This window comes from Heloderma suspectum, chromosome 1, assembly GCF_057233095.1.
Source record: "Heloderma suspectum isolate Gila_16-S chromosome 1, 16-S_ref, whole genome shotgun sequence".
In the NCBI taxonomy this organism is placed as follows: Eukaryota; Metazoa; Chordata; class Lepidosauria; order Squamata; family Helodermatidae; genus Heloderma; species Heloderma suspectum.
Window position 1 is genome coordinate 189329049 of NC_139458.1, and position 25415 is coordinate 189354463.

Below are 25415 nucleotides of genomic sequence, written 5' to 3' on the forward strand. Positions count from 1 at the left end.
CGTTAATACAACAAGAAACAATATTTGAACTACGGCAGTTCTGGTCAGCCAGATCGTTTACATTTTTTACATTTGGGGAAAATACTAAAAGTTGCCTTAAGTTTAGTATGTCACATCCAGTTGTTTGTGACCTCTGGCTTCTATATGCAGTCCCATTTGTATGTACATCTTCTTTTAAGGGAGGTTTCTGGATTGACTAAGTTTGTTGCCAACACAAATAAGTGACAAATAGCTGAATGGGGAATAAATCCATATGGTATATATTTAAGATAATATGTAAAGTTTATGTCTCTAAAATCCCACTGATAGATGCAAGTAGCAATACCCAGGTCACCTAACCTTATGCTCCACCCTCTAGTACTGAAGCAGAATCCAGGAATTCTGCTGCTAAAGCAACATCTTAAGGCACGTGAGCAGAGCCAGCAGTTGGACCCCACTTATTTTAAACCAGGGGTGTCAATCTTTCAGCCTGAGGGATTAATTCAGTCTTGGAGAAGCTCTTTGGAGCTGCATTCCAGTGGTAGGCAGGGCTGAAGGCAAAAGGAGTGAGGCCAAAGCCAAAGAAGCAGGACCAAATCACCCCAAATAGCAGCCTCTTTTAGTTTAAAGCACTTACTGTCAGTAACAAAGCCATAGGGGAGGCATTTCAACCTTTTAGAAAGGGGAGAGGAGAGGAATGGTGAAAAAGCAGGTGGTTGGGGGGAAAGGGGCATGGCCATCTGGAGAACCCTGGAAGGCCGGATTGGGACCCCAGATGGGCCGGATTTGACTCGCAGTCGTGAGGCTCAACACCTCTGTTTAAACACACCCTACAGCAACTTTTCAACACTATCTTGCACCGGTGCTAGGCAATGGCCCTAAAAGGAGAAGTGGCATTTCAGCAACCTGTTTTATTCCCAAGTCACTTTGTATGGAACAAGTGAACAGCAGCCGCAAACAGTTGATTGTCACTGGCTCTTCCCCAAAGCCTCCAAACAGCAACTGTTACTCAGTCACAGGGATATGGACAATACAACTTTCATATGCACAAGTGGTCTGTCTCTAATCATCGGGTATATGGAAGCAAGGCATAGCAGTCAGCTTCCCAGGAGTATCTGTATAGCCACTGGTGGCAATTAATTACTAGAGTAGGAAGTCTGATTTAGGATAAGATGTTTTGCCTATTCAACAGTGCCTGAGCAACAGGTCAAGGTTCTTTGGCATTGGCTGTCACATGCAGGGCCCTATGCTCTGTAGCTAAGACCAACTAAACATTGTAAAGATTTGCTGAAAACTACATAAGCTGAAAATGTAAAAACCTACAGTATTTTGGGTAATATTCTATTTAAATGTTTACTATGTTAAATGTTTACCATAGCCCTCAATTTTGCAGTGTACACATATACTTGCAAAATACTGTTAACAGTTATGTTTTTTATATCAAGCAATACCCTGCTACATTAACACCTACAGGAAAAGTCTTTAATATAAATTCAAAGAACGCTGAGTGCTTGAACAGCAGCAGCAAACAGTTGATTGCCTCTTCATAACTACAACCCAACAACATTCCCAACGTTTTAAGAGGTTCTGTGTATGGACAGATATTGTCCTGTTTGGCATTCAGCAATTTCCTCTTTTCCTTTTGCTAGCTGACTTATAAAAAGCAAAAGGCCAGCGTAGAACATGGTTTGGTCATTCTGCAAGTGGAGAAGATGGGCTGCCAAATCAGGAAAACCAAATTGATGCTTGTGCACATGGAACTGGCATGACCTCTAGATGGTGCATGATATAAAAATATAGTTTAATCTCTTTGCATTTTGTTTACTATATTACTTGTTTAAAAAATTAGTAAGAGTAACTTTATATCCATATTCCCTTTTAAGGAAAAATAAAAACACATTCCAATGGCTTCGTCTGCATAGAATAGTAAGCTAGAATTATTGGTGGATCCTGGTTTACCATGAATGAGCTGCATGCTTCTGCAAGCAACCCATTTGCTCCTCCCAGTAGTGACAGCAGCTAAACAAGCCAAAGATAGTTTGCTTAGGGTGCAATCCTATGCATGTTTAGACAGAAAAAAGTCCTACTACTCCCAACATGCCACAGCTAGCACTGCTGGTTGGGGCATGTTGGGAGCTGTCGGACTTTTTTCTGTTTAAACATGTATAGGATTGCATGCTTTGTGTGTCATCCAGACCCAGGATCCTGACTTGTTGCTCCCAAACAAGCCAAGACCACAAGTAAGGAAGAAGCCAAGGCTTATCCCTGACTTACACATTCTGGCTTCTTTTGGGAGCAAGAAGCCAGGATTGTGGATCTGGATGACACACTGGCTTGATTAGACAGGAGGAGCTTAGTAGGAGCAAACAGGCTGCATGCACATGTGTGAATGTGGCCAATAAGTGAACAGGTGAGTAGCATTAAAGATATATTTAGGAAGGGAGGATGAGGGCTGGTCAAGTTTAAAAAACTCACATGCCTACCTACCATCAGATAACTGTTGCTGGATGCTACAGAGTGACCTAAACTCAGAAGCCAGTTAAGCTATAGTACAACAAATGAAACCCATGTAAGTCCATTGACTCCAATAGGATAATTCTATTTCAGATTTTCCACAAAACTCTCCAAAGCAACTAATCAATTTTTAAAAAATACTAACAAGTTTTTAGAACCAGCAATTATAAAAACAATAAAACCTTGTGGGATGCCCCTCTCCCGGTATTTGTGGGGCACTAACTGTGACATGCTATTAGGAGCCAGTTAAAGACCTCTCCCCTCACGCCTGCCCTGATTGACTCTGCTGACCAGTTTGATAATCATTAGGTTAACATTTTAACTGTTTTAACTGTTTTGTATTTTAATATTTTATTGTAAACCACTACAAGACATCTTTTTAGATATGGTAAGCAGTCTATAATTGACTAAATAAATAATAAAAACTCAAACAAAACAGGAGTTTAATTCAATTAAAAGCTCCGATAAATAAGAATGCCTTAACCTTATTCCTAAATGACAGTAATGGGGGTGTCCCCTGAATATCTGGGGAGGGACAGGAACACCCTCCCCATTGAAAAGGCCCTCTCCTTCGTCACCACCCTGCCTATGCTCCAAAGGTGGAGGTACCCAGAGAAGGGCTTCTGGAGCTGATCTTAAAGATCATGCAAATTCATATGAAGAAAAGTGCTTTAAGTTATTTGGTCCTACACTACTTAGGGCTTTAAAGATTAAAAACAGGTCCCTGAATTGGCCCTGGTGACAAACTGGGAGCCAATATAGATCTCTGGTCAGATGTGCTCAAACTGGCATGTCCTATTTAACCATCTAATCACCATGTTCTGAATCAAATTTCCAAGCAGACTTCAAAGGTCAGCCTCACGTACGTGATATTAATAATCTAATCTGAATATTATTAGAGCTTGGCCATATTAACATGCTAATTGCCTAGGAAGGGTCACAGCTATGGTACTAGCCAAAGCTGGTGAGAAGTGCCTTGTGCCATGGATGTTGCTTGAGCATCCAAAGTAAGGGCTTAGATCTAATAGCTCTTCCAATCTGCAAACCTGCTCTTTAAGGAGGAGTCCAGCTTTGTTTACGACACGACTTCTGGACCGCCTACTAACAGTAGCTCCATGTCATCTAGAGTGAGCTTCGGTTTACTCACCGTAATCCAATCTGTTACTAATTCCAGGCACCAGTTCAGCACTTCCAATGCCCCTACTGGCTCAGATGTAAAAGAGATAGAGCTGGATGTCATCAGCATACTGATAGCACTTCATTCAACACTACCTCATCCAGCAGTTTCGTGTAGATGTTTAACAGGATGGGGGATAAGATAGGCCCATTTCGCTCAAGTATCATGAGGCTGAATTGGAGTCCCCTAGCTCCATCTTCTGAAACCTATCTGCAAGGTAGGAGACGAATCTCCAGGATACAATACCTCTAATCTCCATGATAGACATGACCTTCAATCAAAATTGTTCAGCTAAACAGATTTGTGGACTGTGCCATTCATACAAGTGCTCCAGGCAATAATTTAGGATTTTAAAATAACACAAGATTGTCTTGACAATAGATTAAGTGTATCTTTCTTATTATGTCCGATACAAATGATCGTGACTAATTGCAAAATGTGTCACCTCCCTGAAATGACAATATTTCTAATACCGTGTCAAGAAATGTAATGTTGCATTTGGGATTGCCTAGCATGCCATACTTTTGCTTCTCAAGCCTAATACTGTGCTTATGCAGTGTGCATAAATGTTAAAATTAGCTGGAAAAATGGACAGGAACTCAAGAAAAACAAAATGAACAACCAACCATCTCACATCCAGATGAACAGGCAAGACACCACAAATGTAGCGTTGATTTCATTAAAAATAGTATGTAACACTCTTTAGGAGCAATATATCTGGCTCCATACCAAGTTGCAAACAGCTTTTTAATGGTACACACATATAGTTGTGGGGGTGCGTGGGCAGGTATAAAAGTAACTTGTTTTGCAAAGCATTTTAAATAAGGGTATGTTTATGGGGCTGAATTGGTGTAATTCAAAGTGCTGGTCTTGACCTTTAAAGCCCTAAATGGTTTGTGGCCAGGTTATTTGAAGGACCACCTACAGCCATATGAACCTACCCAACCCTCAAATCAGCATCAGATGCCCTGCTTGCTGACCGGTCATTAAAATTTGCAAGGTTGGTGGGTACTAGGAACATGGCCTTCTTAGTGGTGGCCCCTAATATGCAGAACTCCCTCACAATGATATATAATTGGCCCTATTAGTTTTGGCCTTCAAAAGAGGTTGGAAGACGTATTTGTTTCAAATGGCTTTTAACTGAGATAATTTTACTAATTATGCTGCTACTTTATTGATTTTCAGATTGTTATGCTGGCTTGAATGGTGTTTTAAATGTTTTATTAATGCTAGCTGTTGACAGTTTCTGAAAATTTTGATATTTGTAATTTGTGGTTTGAAATTATGCTGTATTATTGAAATTGTGATTTTATGGTTCATATTTATTGTAAGCCACCTTGGGAGGAAATGATCATGAAAAGTTTTTTTTTTTTCCCCAAACAAATTCTCATGGTTGCCAAGGCAGGTGTTCACAGGTGCTTTTGAACCTATGCGCACAGCATTGGAGACCACAGCCTTAAAGATTGAGAGGGCCATCTATGTAAATAAGGAATTATTGTGAAAAAAAGTTTCAGTTAATTTAAACCAGAGTGTTAATGTCCTTGTAACAAGAATAGCTAAAGAGTTCTTCTGCTTGGCCTCGTATTTAAAAGCCCATTTCCAAGCATTTATAGCATGTTCCAACCCCATTATCTCATATTTTGACCAATTCACTTTATATTCTGAAGTGATTAACCAAATCCAATAATTTGGTAATTGATACTTTTTAGCTCTGAAAGGATTAATATATAGTAATATTTTAAATTTCATATTCATTTGCTAATTTTACTCCATTACCTATTTTGTAGAATTGACAATGCTAGAACAAAAACTATTGGACCCTAGCATTCTTTCACAGCCAGCAAGCTATGGGAGGCTGAACTTATTACATTTGATATTAAACATAAGTAATCACGGGTCATTACTGCCCACTATGCTGATCAGCTGTGCAAGCTTATCAAGTGAAGAATTATTATGGAAATGCAGGATTAATATTTCCACATAAAGTACAGTTTAACTTTTCTTTGACATTCAATTTTCTTCACAAATGGTTCTGTTCTTCACAGTTACCAGTTCTGCTGCTGGCAGAGTGTAAAAAAGGTATTTCCTTTATATCTATTACTACGAGATTAACCCTTGAGAATCTGCAACAACAAAAAAGCTTTCACTTAATTACATATGTAAGCAGGAAAATCCATGTGGAAATGCTGGCTGTATCTTAATGCAAATAAAATAATGGATAAGATCACATTTATTCTAGAGACTAGCCACAGAGAGCACATAACACTTGTACTCAAACTGCACTGGCTCCTAGTTAGTTTCTGGGTGCAGTGCTGTAATCCAAAACGTTTTGATCTTTAAAGCCCTAAACAGCCTGGGAGAAGGGTAGCTGAAAGGCTGCCTCCTCCCCTATGTTATCTGTGTAAAAACTGGTCTGATGGTCCTTCTATCAGAAGGTTAGGGAGATGGCTATGAAGAGCAGGGTTATCTCTACAGTGGTCTCCTCTGTGGATTTCCTTGCTGGAGGCAACTAGTCAGGCTAGCTACCCTGTCGGCAACTTCTGATTTACTTTATTATTTATTTGTTGTATGTTTTACTAAACTGTACTAGTTATATTTAATTATCTTCTCAAGGTGGATTATAGGTTAAAAGGTACAGTATAAATATAAAAATGAATGATTAGTTGTCCAACATATCTTATCAGCCATGATCCAGCCTTGATTGATAATCTCTCTTTTATCATGGCTGAATCTGTGTGTGCATTTTGGACAAATGCATTTAAGGCCTCATACTCCAAAACAAAAGTATCCATTACACCAATTGATGTTCAAAGAATGCTGGTTTTGTGCTGGTGGAAAGCATTTCTATACGCACAAGAGGAACCGAATTTTTGCTGCGACCCCTCCCCTTCCTACTGCAGCTTTCTAGGCCATATCTTAACTGTTCTGGAGGCACACCCACTCTCAGGACCAGATTCAGTGCACGCGCGTGTGTGTATACGTGCACGTGCAAGGGATAGGGGAGAGCAAAAATTGGGGGCCTTGCCTTGCTGAGTCCAACTGCTTTCCACTAGCACAAAGCCAGCAGTGGATACAACCTTTTATAACATATTCCTGAATAAGAATAATACAGGATTATTTAATATTGGTTACCATTGCGATGAGCTTTAATACATTTATAATGTGATATACAGTATGCCACAAAAATAGTGTTTTAACTCTAGATCTGTTAAATGGAAAGTCAAGTTAAATTTCAAGCTAGAAAAATACCTGTAATTGACCATTTAATGAGCTCAAGTCTTCTGCTTTCTTCTCCAAAGACTGTACCCAAACTTTTCTTTTTTGTCTACATCTTGAAGCAGCTGCCCTGTTCCGCTCTAGGAATTTCCGCCTTTTTTCATCAGGATCTTCATTTGCTGCTCTTCTTCGGCGACCCCCTGTATTTGGAGTTTGTGGGGCAGGCTGAGCCGGAGAAGCCTGTAAGAACAACAAAAAATTCAAATCACAATTCAAACTTTAAAAAGTTGAACACATGACTGGGAATCTACAAATCTACCTTGCTGTGATATACCATGCAGTGCAGAATACAGCAGTTTCATTTCGAACAGAATCTAATTAAAACACACATACATAATCTTTTGTTTTCATTTTAATGTGTTTGGAAAGAAAAATAAAATGCACTGGCAACCTGATGGTTATAGGTGACACTCCAAACACGGGTTGGCAATATGATGCCATAGCGCAAAAGGTCCAGTGTCATTTTACATTGTATTAAAAGAAGTATGGAGTGAAGACGAAAATGGAATGAAGATGAAAAGACTGCAAGAACTGAATGCATATAAAATATGCATTTAAGTTCCTGTTCCCAAACTGCCTAGGCAAATGAGTCCCAGTATCAAAGTTGTAAAGGAGCTAAGGAGATTGCAGAATTTCTTTCCTTATAGGCTTTTAAAACAAAGTTGAATTGCTTTGGTCGTGGAAGCATTACATGTCGCATCCCCTATTTAGTATAGCCATTGCACCAGATGGCTTAGGAGATCATTTCCCACTTCAAACTCACGTTAATATTTGCGACTACAAATAGTATTTTCCTAGAATAAAAAATAAAATATGATGTTCTGTACATGCATTTATTGTTTAGCGGTCGTATAATAATGCTTTGTTTTCTTGAAACTTGCATTATATTAAAAGGAAAGTGCTCCCACAGAGGACTGCCAAAGCAGGTTTTAATCCTAGTAAACCATCCTGTGATTATTGGAAGCTCCACTTACATGATCTATAGGGCAAGTTCAGACTCAACCATCCTGGCTTGCTAAACCATGGTTTAACAAACCAGGAATAAGTGTCAGATCCTCATATTGACTCATCCACACCCCTCCATTCATCACCATTCAGCACGTCAAGCCTGTAGGCCCACCTTGATTTCTGCACCATGAAAGTAGTAAAAATATTGTAGTCTCACATATTGTGCTTCCTTATAACTTAGTTGCCATGCACCTACTCTTTCCCTTTGTCTTTCAGCTTCCATCCTCTTCTTTTGTCTAGCCCAATTCAACTTCTCTTCCCAGTATACCTTCAGGGCTTTGCCTAAGAACTAGTATGGAAGAATTATAGGTGTTATACATGATAGTAAACAGAGAGAAACAAAGCTTCATACCGGTGTTTCAGTAGTAGATGTAGCAGGCTGTTGCAGTGACTGCGGTCTTGCTTCCTCTGACTGAGTTCTAATCAATCCACTTGTTTGTCCCTTTGCAGTATCTCCATTTGTTACCTGAGAGTGCTGCTGGGTCAAGGCAGCTTTTAATCTCTGAAAAGGCAAAAATATTCATATTTTTCCATGATGAACCATGCTGTGCAATACCAAACTTAGTGCTTTGTTAGCTTAAAGTTGCTTACACAAGCTGCCTCTGCCTGGTGCCCTTGGCTAAACAGTAGTACCAAAAACAGCAAAAGGATAATAAGACTACAATACATATTTCCTTTTCGTATCTGTCAAAGCTACAAATAATCACTATTACTTGGTGTGTTTTCAAATACATCGTATATGGGAATAGGATGTCCAAATGGAACAGCCTTTGGGATATCCAACTGGTGGCCATTGGGATGCATCTCCTCCTGCACTCCCATTCTTGTACCCATATTTGCTAGAAGTGTCAACCAGTGAGAAGCAGTGCCTTCAGCACTTGCTTTTGGCCTAGCGAGAGCTGCTCCCTGAGCAATTTTGCTTGAGTAGCAGAGTTAACTGGTCCAGAATTTGCTGCTCTTTATTTGGCTGGCAAACACCCCTCCCATTCGGAAAGGCAACACCACAGTTGCAGGAGCACCCACCAGCCAAGAAGGGAGTGAGACATTTCTCACAGATGCATTTTGGCCCAGCCAACACCAGGTTCATCAGCCTTCAGGTCCAGTCAAGCTGTTGAGACAGGGCAATGATATTGTTGAGAGGAAAGGCTGCCTCTAGCTGCCAAGGAATCTTATGGCAAAATCCAATTCTACAGGGTGGAAGACAACATATGCCATCCATGGAATATAACAATATATAGTAGTGTTTATGCTACAATTATTATAGCTATAAAGTAACTTTAAGAAAAAACATTTTCTGTTCTGAAAGAATATCTTAGAACTGAAATGACATTAGAAAGAGCCTAACATTTTTATGCTGGTAGTCATTGCTTTAGCAGCAGAATTGCCAAACATTTCACCTGTATGTTCTACTGAGGAGATAATTTTAAAACTAAGGCCGCAGCTGTGCAGAACCTGCTAGTGTAGACAGCTTAGCCTTCAATAGAAAATGAAACTATCGAGAGAGTTTAAACAGGAGATGCCCAGTTCATTGCACAAGAGTCAACTGCCTCTCAAGCTGGCTCTCCAGGGGGGCACCAAACAGCTCTCTTGTTTATAGACTCTCTGCTACTGGGGGCTAGATGCTCGGAACCCCATTCCCTCTCCTCTCTGCCGCTACTTCTTAGTTCAATTGCCAGGCCAGCAAGAACCACAGCATAGCAATATACCCTGGCAGTTGCAAGACAAGGCAAGAATAGGGAAGGAAAGGGAACTGAGCCACTGGAAGTTGGAAAAGGAAGTGGTGAGGAAGTTGGAAGAGTTGACCCACGGGGAAAGGAAGTCACAACACCTCTGGAAGACTGCAGAAAGTATGTCTCATTCAAGATGCTTTCAGATGCCAGCCCTATCTAACAGGTTTGAATGGCTGTTGCTGTATAATCTCAACTGTTTTAAAATGCCTTAATACATTAGCAAAATGCTCCAGCAACAGATCTAATAATAGCAGCTGTTAAACAGATATATCACATCCATTGATAAGTTTGCTATTCCTCCAAGGAGTTCAGGGCAACATACATGTACCCACAACCACCTTATAAAGTAGGTGAGGTCGAAAGAGAGGAAGAAAGGACTTGCTCAAGGCTGCCCAGTAAGCTTCATAAGTGAGGGTTCTATCCACTACATCGTATAGTGATTTTTATTTATGTGCCTAATGATATAATAAAATACATTTAAAGTAAAATTAGCAATGATGAAGTACATTGATATTCATACAATAATGTTGCAATACTGCTGAAACACTGAATACATTCTAATATTGAACAGCAAAGGTTATTCTTTTAATTTAAAAAAGCATATATACCCTTGAAAATAAATCCCTTTCACATCTGTCTGAACTGATAGGAATAGATCACTCCATCATGAGTTCACAGAAACAAGAGAATATATTGTAGAAACAATTTATGAAGAAGTCAGATCCATATTTCATATCTGCCACAAAACCTCATCAGAGTAATAACCCTCCTTCTCTTGGGTGTTATCTTACCATCTGCTGCTCTATTACTTATCTTTATTTTGCAACTAATTAACAGCATAATCTTCTAAATTCAGCAAGTTAATTATCATTATTGTGGTCTTTGCAGCATCATCAGTCCTCATGAAGTCTTGTCTCTCTCCTCCCCCCAGAGAATGTATGAAAATGAAGTGGGCTGGGAGAGGGTCTGTTTCTTCAGAGCAGGCTCATTAGGTGTTTGCTGATTAGCTCGGCATGCAGAGAGGCAGGTCAGGAGAATTCTGCCGAACACAAGGTCCCATGCCGAGCTCAACAAAGTTAATGTGAGTTTCTGAACATTTGCCAAGCTGCCCTCTGTCAAATCTCAGTAGTAACCCCTGCAGAAAACCTACCCACTACACTTTAGCTATTTCTCAGTTTGTCACAAGAACACCACTTAAAAGAAAAAAATGTTTTTTTTAACAAGAAAGATCATCCTAATACAGAGGTTGTATTTTGCTTTTATCCAGAAACAATGAGTTAACTCCTCACCTGCTACAAATCTGACATTTCAGATGTTTGCTGAAACAAATCAGAGTCAACTTTAAAATGAATTCACCCCTCATTTGAGGACTTGAATCTATTATTTATTTTTATAGCATGTCTATTGTTTTAAAAGAGGACAGGTCAATGCCCCGAGGAGCTTACTGTCTAAAATTCAGTGAAGGGAAAACAGTTACACATACTTAGGCTTAGTTACAGGATCAGTTATAGTTCAGTACGGGCAGCAAAACGCTTCATGGAAAAGAGTTTTATCAGTAATTATCATCTAGACTCTTGCAGGAATTATTTAGAAAGTTTGTTGATAACTGGATAATTGAAATGTTACTGGCACTGAACACATAGGTTTGGATCCAGAGTAGTCTTTCTGAAGTAGGAGCCCATTCACATAAGAGGGGAAAAGGGGATTTTCAAATTCACCCTTACCTCTGCAGCCTCCTGCACAACCACCCATGCTGTTCCAGGTGTCCTCCAACCCTCCAGAAAAGAATGGTGGTGGTGGGGGGTGTTATCAGGGAAAATCGCTTCCCCACCCTTCCATGAGCAGAACTCTGGTCATGGAATCTGTGGATTCAACCCACTGGATATTTAGGCAGGGAATATGGCATCCTAAAGTTAGCTCCCACGAGACTCCTACAATTGTTATTCCTATAACATACTAACTTTGAAAAGAATACTATATATAATATTATAGACTTCCTCAAGGTCAAGTACCATATTTGTAACTTTTCCTTGCAATTAACAACCTAGGAAAGTAGCACAGAATTCTTAGTAGCAATACTGAAGCCTTGCATCACCACCTACTGAATTTCTGCTTCACGTTTCTACCATAATTCTATTGAGATTAACCTATATATCAAATGACTATACTTACCGGCTAACCGTACCCCACTTTCAAACTTAATCCAAGCATCAAACCAAAGCTCTAAAAGCTGCTATAACTGGAATGTATTTAAGTTTTCATGTTAACACATCTATTGTATGTGGGCATTTTAAATACTATTTTTCCAAAGTCCTCATCTCCGCTGACTCCTGAGTAACAGCTGCAATTTAATTCTTTGTATTATACCGAAACAGGTTCCACCTAGTTGAATACAACTTTTCCCACAGTTAATGTGCTTAAATATGCATCTTTAACTGTACTAATTTGTTAATCTCTTGCAAGTGTTTTAATGTCTGACTTTTTTAAATGAATTATTGTTTTTCTGTATTTTTTTGTTATTCAATTGTGTTATACTGTAAGGCAACATGACCTTTAAAAAAATGGAAAAGTGACATAAAATCTGTATTGTTACAGATTTCAGCCTTTGATTGTGATTTCAACCTTTGGTTGAACATCTGCTTTCAAAAAGACTGACCAAATGGAGTCAAATTTTCCTGTTTCATCTATTTCAGCATCCAGCATCTTTCCCACCTATAACTAGTGGCCTCTCTCATTCTTCCAATATGTATTTAGTCTCTAAAACCAAACCTAAGGCAGTGGAGATTATGTAAACATTTACATATGTGGAATCAAGACAGAGATGTGCCACTGAAATAATTTTCAGCATGGTCTGTCATATACATTGTGTAATTCCAAGCTGGCAACACTTTGAAATACCATTAGAGAGCACAAAACAGATTTAAATCTGAGATAAACACTCCAAGAATAACTTGCAATTAGAATGTGAAAAATGGGCAGAAGGGCATTCTTTAGAGGAATGCAGTCATGAATACAGATTTTGGTTAAAAGATAAATGACCTCTCTGATTTCTATAGGTAAGAGAAAACAAAATGATTTTTTAAACAGGATGTATGCAAACATTTTATGTATCACTTTCAAATGGGACTAAGATTTACTGAAAGAAAGCTGCAGAGATAGTCATTGCCTATCTGTACGTGTAATGTTAAAACTGAAAGCAGCAGATAATCGGCAAATTAGCACTAGTGAAATAAAAATATAAGTTTTTAAAATGTGATTTAAATTTGAGTTATCTCCTGAGAAAGAGTCTTCACTGCTTATAGAATGGTTATAACTGATCTGGTTATAAATGATCCTCTTACACATTTCAGCCTTCCCCAAACAACAGAAAAAAAAATCCTATTTGTATCACCTGAATTGAGGTGATACAATTATTAACAGATTTAATTAATTATTTAATGTAATTAAACAATTTAATGTAACTAACAGATTTAAATAACCTGCAGTGGAAGCCTATGCATGTTTACTCTATCTTTAATGGGGAATTTGCAGCCTTAAACACTGTTAAAATGGTCACAGATTCTAACTGGTTGACAGCTCTAAAACACATCAAGAATAATGCATATCCCTTAATAATTAAAGCTTAATTTGAAATGCCATCTTTAAAAGAGTAATAGCCCTACATTTTTATTGAACCTGTAGAAAAATCAGAACAGTACTCATGTTCCTTTGTTCCAGGGAAAATCCAGTCAGATACATTTCGTCAGTTTATGTCCAGGCCCTGCAGTTGCCTCTGCATCTAAGAAATAATGTTTGAATGTCTCTGGCTTAAAATAAACAAAAAACATTCACCACCTTACTGAAACAAATAGTGAAAATGCAGATTTTATCAATTAAAGAGACTGTTAAAATTTAAATTTAGCTATTTTATCTTCCTTGCATCTACATTTTGCAGATATAATAGCACACATTGCTATATAGCCTTTAAAAATACATAAATCTAACCTTATGCATAATTATACAAAAGTATTCTAAATAATTCTATGTCAAATTATTTTGTACATAAATTCCGAGTTAACAAACCTCTTATAGGATTGCCATTTCTCTTACACATCAGACATAACAAATCATACTGTTTTTTGGTTCCCGCTTTCCTGTGCAGAATAGCTTGTGTATTTGAGTGAAATGGTTTCTCATTATGTCCAAAATCATGAAACTGTGCTTTATTCTAACTGTGGTTTGTTTGATATCCTGGTTAGCTTTAACTAACCAGAGTTAGAATAACCCACAGTTTCCTAATGGGAAAATGTGGCTTACTTAAAAGTGAATACAGATGCTTTCAATCTGCTGGTCTTGGGGGCAAACGAAAGGGGGAGTGGGGAGGATCTGAGTCTCTTGCTCATAACGACAAACAATGGCTTGTTCTATTTGAACCATGACACTATCAGACAATCTCTTGCCTGCCAAGAATAAAAGATATTTTCATGACACTGCTCTGGCTGCCAGGTAAGTGACCCTGTATTTTAATATTTATTTGTGTATTTATTATGGGTATTTATATACCACCTCTTTTAAAAATTCTGAGGGTGATTTACAATAAATACCTTCCATGCATGAACATTCACAGATGGAACTCACTCCATTTTACGACTCCAATAGTGAGAAATGCACAGTGTCAAAATTTTCCTTTCCTTGCAGTATAAAATTAGCAACCCATGCTGGAGCCTATTTTTGAAATAATCCATGCCAGTCTTCATTGCTGAGTATCTTAGACTTTGTGTATGGAGCTAAAAACAGAAGAGCGTCAGTGGATCCCATCTACCACATACCAACAGTGCTAAACTCAATGCTTTTACTGCTGTAATCTCACCGTAGTTGCCCACAAAATGTGCATGTTTCCTTTGCCATATTGAACATAAAGTAGGTGTGTGAGTTCCCTTTCAAAGTAATCATGACATCAATCCCCTAACACATTTCATGTTAGGAATTAACCAATTTAAAATAATTAATGTTTCTGTAGGTTAAACATATATGATCTGACAAGTAGATTTCAGTTGTGGATTCATTCGCCGCCTCTTTTATTGCATGTATTTCCCTTTCTGCATTTTTACAATAGATTTAACAAGTTGTTGTGGTGAGGAACACTGCTGCTCAACTCATCAGCTGTGCCACCTTCTTCCAGGATGCTCCATTCCCACCTGCCTCTCTATTCCCACCCACCATAGTCAGTTAGCATTCTATGCCCATTTAGCGTGCCAAGGCTACTTGGGTTGGGGTATTTTTGTTTTGTTCTTTAGCCTTAGGGATTTTTTTAAAAAAGTTTTTGCACCTAAAGATTTTTTTTGCACATCTACAAACTCTGGGGTTCCCCCAAGCATGCTGATACCTCCCTCTTGTTCATGGGTGGTGCTGTATTGGTTACATAACAATAGGCGCTCGGAGAATGAGTTCACTATTAGTATATAACTGGGACTTTGCAGTGCGGAGTGTTTCTTCTCAGGATACTCCCTCCCATCTCCCACAAGGTTTTCCATTCTCTCCCCACCACCCCACCCCTGTCAATCTGCATTCTGTGACCACTAAGCAAGCTCAGTCATCACTGTGCTTTTTTTTGTACTTCTCAAAACCGTGAGTCCCCCAAGCCTGTGATACCTCTCTTATATGTGGATGATGATAATTTGGCTACATAAGGACCAGCACCCAGAGAACTGTGATCACTATTAGTTTATATGAAGACACAGGCAAATAAAGAATACAGTGAAAGCACTGTAATTTATGCACTGTAAGAAACGATTGATTCAAGCAATAAAAATTATGAACTTGTTAACTGTATAATTACAAACAGTGTTACAATTATATTTTATAACACTGTTTAGATACCATAAATTAGGCAATTACAATTGCTTTTTCCCATGAATCCTTTTATCTTGCTAAGCAGAATTATCAGAACATGACAGACTTCCAGTCAAATTTGTTTTTACCATTAAATTGTTGCAGGATTCTTCCACTGTTCACAAATATAGGCCTGGTTTGCACATAACAATAAGCTGGAATTCTAAGGAATTTGGACTTACTGTAAATGAGACAGCATGCTGTACACATTGCCTAAACCAGGGGTACGCAACATGGTGTGAGTAAAAGAGTTTGCCTCCTGTGAAACAGGTTTCTGTTGGTGCTGACAAGTGTGGGTTTAAAGGAGTTGTATAGTGTGTTGTGCCTCAGACCCCACCTCTGTGTTGTACACAGTCAGCTGAGCAGATTAGTTGTCCTTTATGACTAGCTAGGTCTGCTATGGCAGCCATTTTTGGGCAGTGCCATGACAGTTTCTCAAATTGCCAAACGTGCCCATGGGCCCCAAAAGGTTGCCTACTCCGAGCTAAACAAACCATGGACTTCCATCCATGGTTTGCTTACCATGACATGAGAACCAGATACTCTGGCTTGTCTCTTCTTCGAGTCTTAAGCCAACAACAAACCATGTTTTTGCCAAGCTGCTGTGGTTTGTTTAGCCACTGCCACTTCCGGCAGGAGTGATAGGACGGCATGCACAAGCATGCTGATCACACATGGTAAGCCACAGTTCTTGCAGAACTCTGCCTTATTGTCATGTACCCACAACCACCCTATAAAGTAGGTGAGGTTGAAAGAGAGGAAGAAAGGACTTGCTCAAGGCTGCCCAGTAAGCTTCATAAGTGAGGGTTCTATCCACTACATCGTATAGTGATTTTTATTTATGTGCCTAATGATATAATAAAATGTGGCTTATTGTCACGTGCAAATGATGCCATTATGTCTGCTGGCCTTTGGACCTATTTCGTCAGTTCATTGTTGTTGTTCAGTCGTTAAGTCGTGTCCGACTCTTCGTGACCCCATGGACCATAGCACGCCAGGCCTTCCTGTCCTCTGCTCTTTCCCGGAGTGTGCTCAAATTCATATTCATTGCATCGGTGATGCTATCTCGCCATCTCATCCTCTGCCGTCCCCTTCTCCTTTTGCCTTCAATCTTTCCCAGCATCAGGGTCTTTTCCAGGGAGTTTTCTCTTCGCATTAGGTGGCCAAAATATTCTGCGGTGATCTTGGAGCCCAAGAAAATAAAATCTGTCACTGCTTCCGTTTCTTCCCCTTCTATATGCCAGGAAGTGATGGGGCCAGATGTCATGATCTTCGTTTTTTTAATGTTGAGTTTCAAACCAGCTTCTGCACTCTCCACTTTCACCCTCAACAAGAGGCTCTTTAGATCCTCTTCACTTTCTGCCATTAGGGTGGTATTGTCTGCGTATCTGAGGCTGTTGATAATTCTCCCGGCAATCTTAATTCCGACCTGTGATTCATCCAACCTGGCGTTTCTCATGATGTACTCTGCATATAAATTAAATAAGCAGGGCGACAATATACAGCCTTGTCGTACTCCTTTCCCAATTTTGAACCAATCGGTTGTTCCATGTCCGGTTCTTACTGTTGCTTCTTGTCCCTCGTACAGGTTTCTCAGGAGACAGGTAAGGTGGTCTGGTACTCCCATCTCTTTCAGAATTTGCCACAGTTTGTTGTGATCCACACAATCAAAGGCTTTAGCGTAGTGAATGAAGCAGAAATAGACATTTTTCTGGAATTCTCTTGCTTTCTCCATGATCCAGCGAATGTCGGCGATTTGATCTCTAGTTCCTCTGCCTCTTCGAAACCCAGCTTGTACTTCCAGTAGTTCTCGGTTCACATGTTGCTGTAGCCTAACTTGTAGGATTTTGAGCATAACCTTGCTGGCATGTGAAATGAGCACAATTGGATGGTAGTTTGAACACTCTTTGGCGTTGCCCTTCTTTGGAATTGAAATGTAAACTGACCTTTTCCAGTCTTGTGGCCACTGTTGAGCGTTCCAAATTTGTTGGCATATTGAGTGCAGCACTTTAACAGCATCATCTTTTAGGATCTTAAATAGCTCAGCTGGAATACTGTAATCTCCGCTAGCTTTGTTGTTAGTAATGCTTCTTAAGGCTCACTTGATTTCACTCTCTAGGATGTCCGGCTCAAGTTCAGTGACCGCACTATCAATGGCTATCAGGGACATTCAGATCTTTCCTGTATAGTTCTTCTGTGTCTTCTTTCCACCTCTTCTTAATCTCATCTGCTTCTATTAGGTCCCTGCCTTCTTTGTCCTTTATCATGCCCGTCTTTGCACAAAATGTTCCCTTGAGATCTCCGATTTTCTTGAAAAGATCTCTAGTCTTTCCCATTCTGTTGTTTTCCTCAATTTCTTTGCATTGTTCATTTAAGAAGGCCTTCTTGTCTCTCCTTGCTCTGCATTCAGTTGGATATATCTTCCCCTTTCTCCCTTGCTTTTAGCTTCCCTTCTTTCCTCAGCGACTTGTAAAGCCTCATCAGACAGCCACTTGGCTTTCTTGCATTTCTTTTTCTTTGGGATGGATTGAGTTGCTTCCTCCTGAATAATGTTACAGACCTCCGTCCATAGTTCCTCAGGCACTCTGTCTATCAGGTCTAATCCATTAAATCTATTCCTCACCTCCACTGTATATTCAGAAGGGATATGATTGAGGTCATACCTGAATGGTTTAGTGGTTTTCCCTACGTTCTTCAACTTAAGCCAAAATTTGGCAAGAAGCAGCTCATGATCTGAGCCACAGTCAGCTCCAGATCTTGTTTTTACTGACTGTATAGAGCTTCTCCATCTTTGGCTGCAAAGTACATAATCAATCTGATTTCGATATTGACCATCTGCTGATGTCCATGTGTAGAGTCGCCTCTTGTGCTGTTGGAAAAGCATGTTTGCTATGACCAGCGTGTTCTCTTGGCAAAACTCTATTAGCCTTTGTCCTGCTTCATTTTGTACACCAAGGCCATGCTTGCCTGTTATCCCGATGATTTCTTGACTTCCTACTTTGGCATTCTAATCCCCTATGATGAAGAGGACATCTTTTTTTGGTGTTAGTTCTAGAAGGTGTTGTAGGTCTTCATAGAACCGATCAACCTCAGCTTCTTCAGCCTCAGTGGTTGGGGCATAGCCTTGAATTACTGTAATGTTGAATGGTTTGCCTTGGATTCATACTGAGATCATTCTGTCGTTTTTGAGATTGTACCCCAGTACTGCTTTTCCCACCCTTTTGTTGACTATGAGTGCTACTCCATTTCTTCTAAGGGATTCTTGCCCACGGTAGTAGATATGATGGTCGCCTGAATTAAATTCGCCCATGCTTGTCCATTTTAGTTCGCTGATTCCCAAGATGTCGATGTTCAGTCTTGCCATCTCATGTTTGACCACCTCCAGCTTAACCTTTATTCATTGATCTTACATTCCAGATTCCTAAACAATATTGTGCTTTACAGCATCGGATTTTCTTTTCACCACCAGACACATCCACAGCTGAGTGTCCTTTCGGCTTTGGCCCAGCTGCTTCACTCTTTCTGGTGCTACTTGGAAATTCCCTCTGCTCTTCCCCAGTAGTATATTGGATACCTTCCAACCTGAGGGGCTCATCTTCCGGCATCATATCTTTTAGCCTTGTGATATGTTCCATGGGGTTTTCTTGGCAAGAATACTGGAGTGGGTTGCCATTTCCTTCTCCAGTGGACATTTTGTCAGAACTCTCCACCATGACCTGTCCGTCTTCGGTGGCCCTGCACGGCATAGCTTATGGCTTCACTGAGTTACACAAGCCCCCTTGCCACAACAAGGAAGTGATCCATGAAGGGGTCAGTTCATTAATTCTGTACAATTAATGAAGATTCAACTGCTGTAGACTAAGCGAAGAAAAGGAATGATTGACATGCACCTAATATGTTGGTCCATTTTACAGAAGGTTATGCTTAATGCTGAGCTGGCGATGGCACTACTTGAACTGAATTTGAATTTCTTCAGGTCACTGACCAGTTTACAAAAAACCCACACAAACAAGATTCAACACTTTCTAAATATATCAGGCAGTTGTAAATAAAGCAAATAAACCATCAAAAAGAAATTAAACCAGGCCTCTAGCTAAATCAGATACATGTTCATTGAGCTCTTATCTTAATTCCAATGTAAGAACAACAACTTAGCAACTTTTTCAGTAATAGCAAATATGTCAACAGTAAAACACATAATTACTATCTCTACCAGGGAATTTATCTCTTGATATCATGACTAAAATTACAGTGCAACAATACATTGCAGAGCTGAAAGGGCAGCAAGCCTCTAAAGAAGTTTGCTTATTATATCTCTGCTCTAACAGGACAGAAGGTAACATATTCAAACAAGGCAGCATAAAGGTGATCAGATAAGGTATAGGCATTTAGAACTCTTAGGTAATTAGCACTTTGCTCCCAGCTGGATATTGAAACCAAAAATGGAAGGAAAGCACAATTAAGACACCAGCAACATAGATTTTGACATTCTATATCATAATCTTTGGAGCAATACTGCTTTTGCCTTCATTTCGCCTAAAGATAAAAGTTCCAATGGAAATTTAAAGAGAAATTTCCAATTGCATTATTTTGCACTGAACAGTCTTCAGCCATGCATTTCTGTATAAATCTTGGAGGATCGTAGAACAGTAACTAGAAATCTGATAGCCAATGCAGAATTTCGTCAACTTAGAAAAGGTCATTGCCCAAACCTTACATATGATAGATTTAAGTCTTGTTTCTAGGCGGAAAACCACATTAGCCATGCAACTAGGGGCACCAATTATCACTCTGAAGAAGTGACCAAATTCTTCCAGCCTCTATGTCATATAGCTATCCATCCATCCATACAGCTATTCCATATAAAATCTCTTATCTTTGCTCAGGTCACCAAGAGTATGGTATGTACAGAGTGGTTGAACTGTTATGCACTAATTTAAATGTGGAAGATCTTCAAAGGCTCCACTTTAAAGTACGAAGAAAGCTAACATCAAGCTACTTGTAGTGATTTACTTGTTCGATAGGATGGTCATTAAAGTCAAAGTGTATAGCCCATCTATATACTTTTTTAGCTTTAGAAAAGACCAGGATCTTAAGTTTTGCTAAAATTAATAACTAAATGGTTAATATTCCAAAAAGGCCAAAAGCCTTCAGGAAGCAATATAATTCAGGTCTTTATTGTGACAATTACATTGAATCATCAGCATATAATAGTAATGGCACATGTATGGAAGCTAGTTTCAGAGCATGGGAGTTTTCAGTGCAGAAGCTAAACCATTCATAAATAAGGCAAATAAAGTAAGCACACAATACACAGGCTTGTATCACAGCTTCAGTAGAAGAAACGTCATTGGATCACACCTACATTGCAAAGAGGTTGTCAAAAGTAAGCTTTCAATCAAAAAGAAATCTCTGATCTACAGGATAATTTCTTCCCCTTCTCCCATAACAAACCTCTAGGAATAGACTGAAAGCAGTTTCAAGATGGACAAATGTTGCAAATAATTTCTGACTGGGTCCCCAGGAATAATTTTCAGCTAAAACCAAAGAAACCACGAAGTGGTCGAGAACAGAGCAATCAGACCTGGTTTCTTATATATTAAATTCAGATAACCAGGACCTGAGCTTATTTAATAGGCAGACTGTATGAATTTTTCAAATGATTAATAAATAGGATTGTAATTAGCTGGACCAGACTTTTCTCCCCTTTGGTGTATGAGAATAATTATTGCCCTCCTCCATAAACCTGAGATAATTCCAGACTGATTTATAAATGTAAATAATGTTGGCAGCAAGGGTGTCCACCAGCTTATATTAGGTTTAATCAACTCTGGAGGGAAGTAATAAGAGGCAGAAACATATAACTAACATGTTCGCCCACATTACACCAAGCTACACCAATGCCGAGCTGATGATGGCATTATTACCATGTTAACATATGAGAAATATACTGAATGTTCTAGAAGGCTATATAAGGCCTACGCACTATTATGATAAAAATGTGTATGCTGTTCTTAATGACCTACTTTTCGAAATGTAGAAGGATTGCACAACACACAAACATACTGGGGCAGTCCGCACAATCACTGCAGCCCATCGTGGCTTGTTTATGCAATGGTGGGTTTCAGTGCATGCTGGCAGCCATTTTGAATATTCAACTCCGGTGGAAAATTGCTATGGTTTGTCATATTATCCAAACCTGGAAGGCAGGGGTTGTTTGAGGATTAAACAATCCTCAAATAACCCTACAACAGACTTTGGGTTATTTGAGAGTTGTTTAACCCTCAAACAACCCACAGCATCGGGGTTTAGACAACATAACAGACCATGGCAATCCCCTGCTGGAGTTTAATATTCCAAATGGCTGCCTGCACATGCCATAAGCCACAGTGGGCTGCGGTGACTGTGTGAACCCAATCATTCACAACTCTAATTTCTTCAGGATCGAAAATGCAGGTACCCAATAAGTTTATGAAACAAAGGATCTGAATGGTGATTTAAGAATCAGAAAGTAGAAAAATATTTAAAATCTGAATTTTATAACTGGGATTCACTGACTATGCTACAACATTATGTGAAAATTTATCTTACTAAAGAAGTGTGTAATACTTACCAACTTTGCCTCTGACTGCACAGGTTGTGGAGAAGAAGGCCCTGGAATTCCTGGGATGCTAGGCACCATGGTGACAGGTCTAACAATCTGTTCAAGAGAGTCAGAGTTAATATAAAAATAAAAGCAGATCTAACTTTATGAGCAGGTGGGATTGTGTAACCAAGGGGTGGCCAACCTTTTTTCTCATCAAGGACTGCATTCCCTCATGGCTAATCTGTCAGGGACTGCATGTCTGCAGTGAGCGGGGCCAAAGCCAGCAGTAGGCAGGGCCAATGCCAAAGTAGATGGGTCACCCCTTTTCTATTTCTGCTATTCTTTTTTCTCTCTGTTTCTGCCATCCTCTTTTCTCTCTTTCCCTCTTCCTTCCCACACAGGGAAGGAACAGATCAGTCTCATCTGTTGTCTGAGCTGATTGCATGTAGAGGATTTTTGAAATTAGGCTGAGGGCCTTATAAAAATAAGCCAAGGGCCCCATGTCGCTGCACGTTGCCCAGCCCTGGTCTATCCCTTTCCAATGAAAGTTCCGAAGGTTGCTCAACTGAGCTGCACCTGCAACATCATGTTGTAATGTCATAGCATAGTATGCTAAGATCTGTTTCAGAGGAACTTCCCTGGATGCCCCCACCTTCCAAGATTAGGCAGGGGTGTCCAGGAAGGTGGCCTTTCCTTGGTGGCACCCTCTCTCTTGAATATCCTCTGAAGACATATTCATCGGAAGCTAACATTACTATTATTCAGGTGCCAAGTCAGGACTCTTATTCATCCAGGTTTTTAATGGCTGAAATCTGTTTTATTGGTTTATTAATTGTATCTACTTTTTATTGGTTCTTATATGCTATATTTTAGCTGATATTTTTATAGTTCACTGTTGTTTTTAATTTGGATTTATTACTGTAATTTTACTGGTAGAATCTCCATTCCTATGATTTGACAAAGAACAGTGGCTAGCACAGAATTGTAGAGTTGGTGGGGTCTTTGTGGGCCATCAAATTCAACCTCCTACTTGACATAGAAAATCCAGTTAAGCCATCCCCAAAAGATAGCTTGGGGGTAGATCAGCATCTGCTTGAAGACCTCCAACGAGGTCCAGCCCTTCACTCCCCTGGTAATCAGCTCCACTGTTGAACTGCTCTTACCATCAAGAAGTTTCTCCTAATGTTCCTGAAATCTGTCCTCCTGTAACTCAAGCCCATTAGATCTAGTCCTGTCCTTTGTGGCAGTAGAGAACAAATCTTTGCCCTTTTATGCAACAGCTCTTCAGGGCTTTTGAAGAGTACTATCATGAACACCAACCCCTGCCCCATCAGTATTCTCTTCTCCAGGCTAAACATGCCCAGTTCTTTCAACCTTTCCTCAAAGGACTTGTTTTCTATACTGCTGGCCATCTTTACTGCCCTCCTCTGAACCCTTTACAATTTGTCTACATCCTTCTTAAAGTATGACATCCAGAACTGGATACAGTACTCCAGATGAGGTCTGACTACTGCAGAATAAACTGGAACTATTACTTTTGAATTTAATTGCTGTCTTATGAGTTGTTAGCTATCCCTCCCAATTTTCTGTCACCTGCAAATTTGGTAAGAATTCTCTCCACCTGTCACTGATAAAGTGTTGAAGAGTACCAGGCCTAGGACAGAGCCCTGCAGCACCACTTGAAATCTCCCTCCAGTTAGATGAAGAACAACTGTTGAATATTTTGAGTATGGTTTTCCAGCCAGCTCTGAATTTACCTGACAGCATTATCATCTAGTTCACATTTAATGTTTTCTAACCAAAATATTATGGGGAACGGTGGGCAGTATCCAAAACTACCACTCCGTTTATTGATGTTCCGTTAGTGTAAACGTCCACTAGCGATACGCCAATAGCACAAGCTTGTGTGACAAGTTTTCTGGAGAAATCCTTCACAGAGCTTATGCTACTGGTGTACCACTAGAGGTTGCTTACGCCAGCTGTACACCGATAGCATAGGTGGAGTGGCAGTGCTGGATACTGTCAAAAGTGTTGAGGAACTAGAGACAAATCACATCCACAGCATTCCCACAATCTAAGTTAGTAACCCAAAATTAAAAATAGAGATAAGATTAGTCTGGCAGAATGTATTCTTTACGAATCCAAGCTGGCTCCTACTAATCACTGTATGGGGCATGATGGGTTGAGACAGGGAAAATTTGACTTAATAGGGTGTGTGCCTAATAGTAGGGTGTGTATTCTGTCCATGGCCCTGGCTCCTCTGATAGCCTGAGTTGTGGAGTGATTCACTACTTTCCTCCCAAAACCAGTTGGTTTGAAGATTCACGCCCTTCCTCCCCCTGAGGGATACCCTTAAGCTTTTCTTCTCACAGGATCCTGGATGGGATCCACCTTCAGTCTCCCAACTGTCCGCATGCTATGATCATATGTCCCTCTTCCATCCTCCTGATTGGCTTCACCCATGCATGCTCATCTGGATCAAGTGGTGCCAGAGTCACAGCTGTTCCCAGCATTAGGATCTGGGGAATGGGACTTGTCCAAACTCTGGAGGCAGGTGTGTATGCCATATACACACACTTACTGGAACTGCAGTTGGGACATGCACATTAGAATTTGTGATCGCGGCAGGAATAGCAACAGGCATGGTTTGTCCATTAGGAAGATGCAACAGTAGAGGGAAAGGACCTGGCACCGGTCTAAGAAAAGACATGGGGGGGGGGAGGAAAAAGAAAAAGTACTATAGCACTTATAGTACAAAGTCCATTGCATATTTCATTTATCCTTGAAGCAATTCTGTGCAGTATGTAGGTTATTGATATGGCTTTTTTAAAGACAGGATTCAGAGCCAGAGGGTTGGATCCAGAGTTGCCCTTCCATAAATGAAAGGGATCCTTCCACTTGTGGAAGGGGCTGAGATCCAGCAGAGGAAGAAGGTAATTTTCACTGATATCTCCTTCTCCCTACAGCCCATAGCACCACCTCCCACACTGTTCCAGAGAGTCTCATAATCCAATCAGTGAAAATCACCTCCCACCCCCATTCCACCAGCAGAAGTATTCTATGAAAAGAGTTCTGCTCACAGGAACTCTGGAGTCAAGCCTGAGAGATTATGATTTATACAAGACCACTTCACTGGCTGGTTTTACATTATTTTTCCATTATATAGATCATAGACCTACAGTTCTCATTTCAAAGCCTGGAACTACTTTTTCTTTCAAAATAATCCTTCTACTCCTTAAAGCTTCATTAGGTCTTTTGCAGCATTAAATAAGAT

At 39.8% G+C, this 25415-nt stretch overlaps 1 protein-coding gene across 14 annotated transcripts in view; it reads right to left on the reverse strand.

Moving 5' to 3' along the window:
- ATF2 (activating transcription factor 2) overlaps window positions 1–25415 on the reverse strand; it is a 60936-nt gene that overhangs the window by 12340 nt on the left and 23181 nt on the right. For all 14 annotated transcript variants that reach the window (XR_014784785.1, XR_014784782.1, XR_014784788.1 and 11 more), the window contains 4 exons: window positions 24723–24837; window positions 22169–22255; window positions 8307–8456; window positions 6920–7126 (listed from right to left, as the gene is read on the reverse strand). Coding sequence is in view for 11 of the 14 variants with exons in the window: in XM_084813513.1 (XP_084669639.1) it covers window positions 6920–7126; window positions 8307–8456; window positions 22169–22255; window positions 24723–24837 (559 nt within the window). In the remaining 3 variants the exon portion in view is untranslated. The remainder of the gene's footprint in view (window positions 1–6919; window positions 7127–8306; window positions 8457–22168; window positions 22256–24722; window positions 24838–25415) is intronic.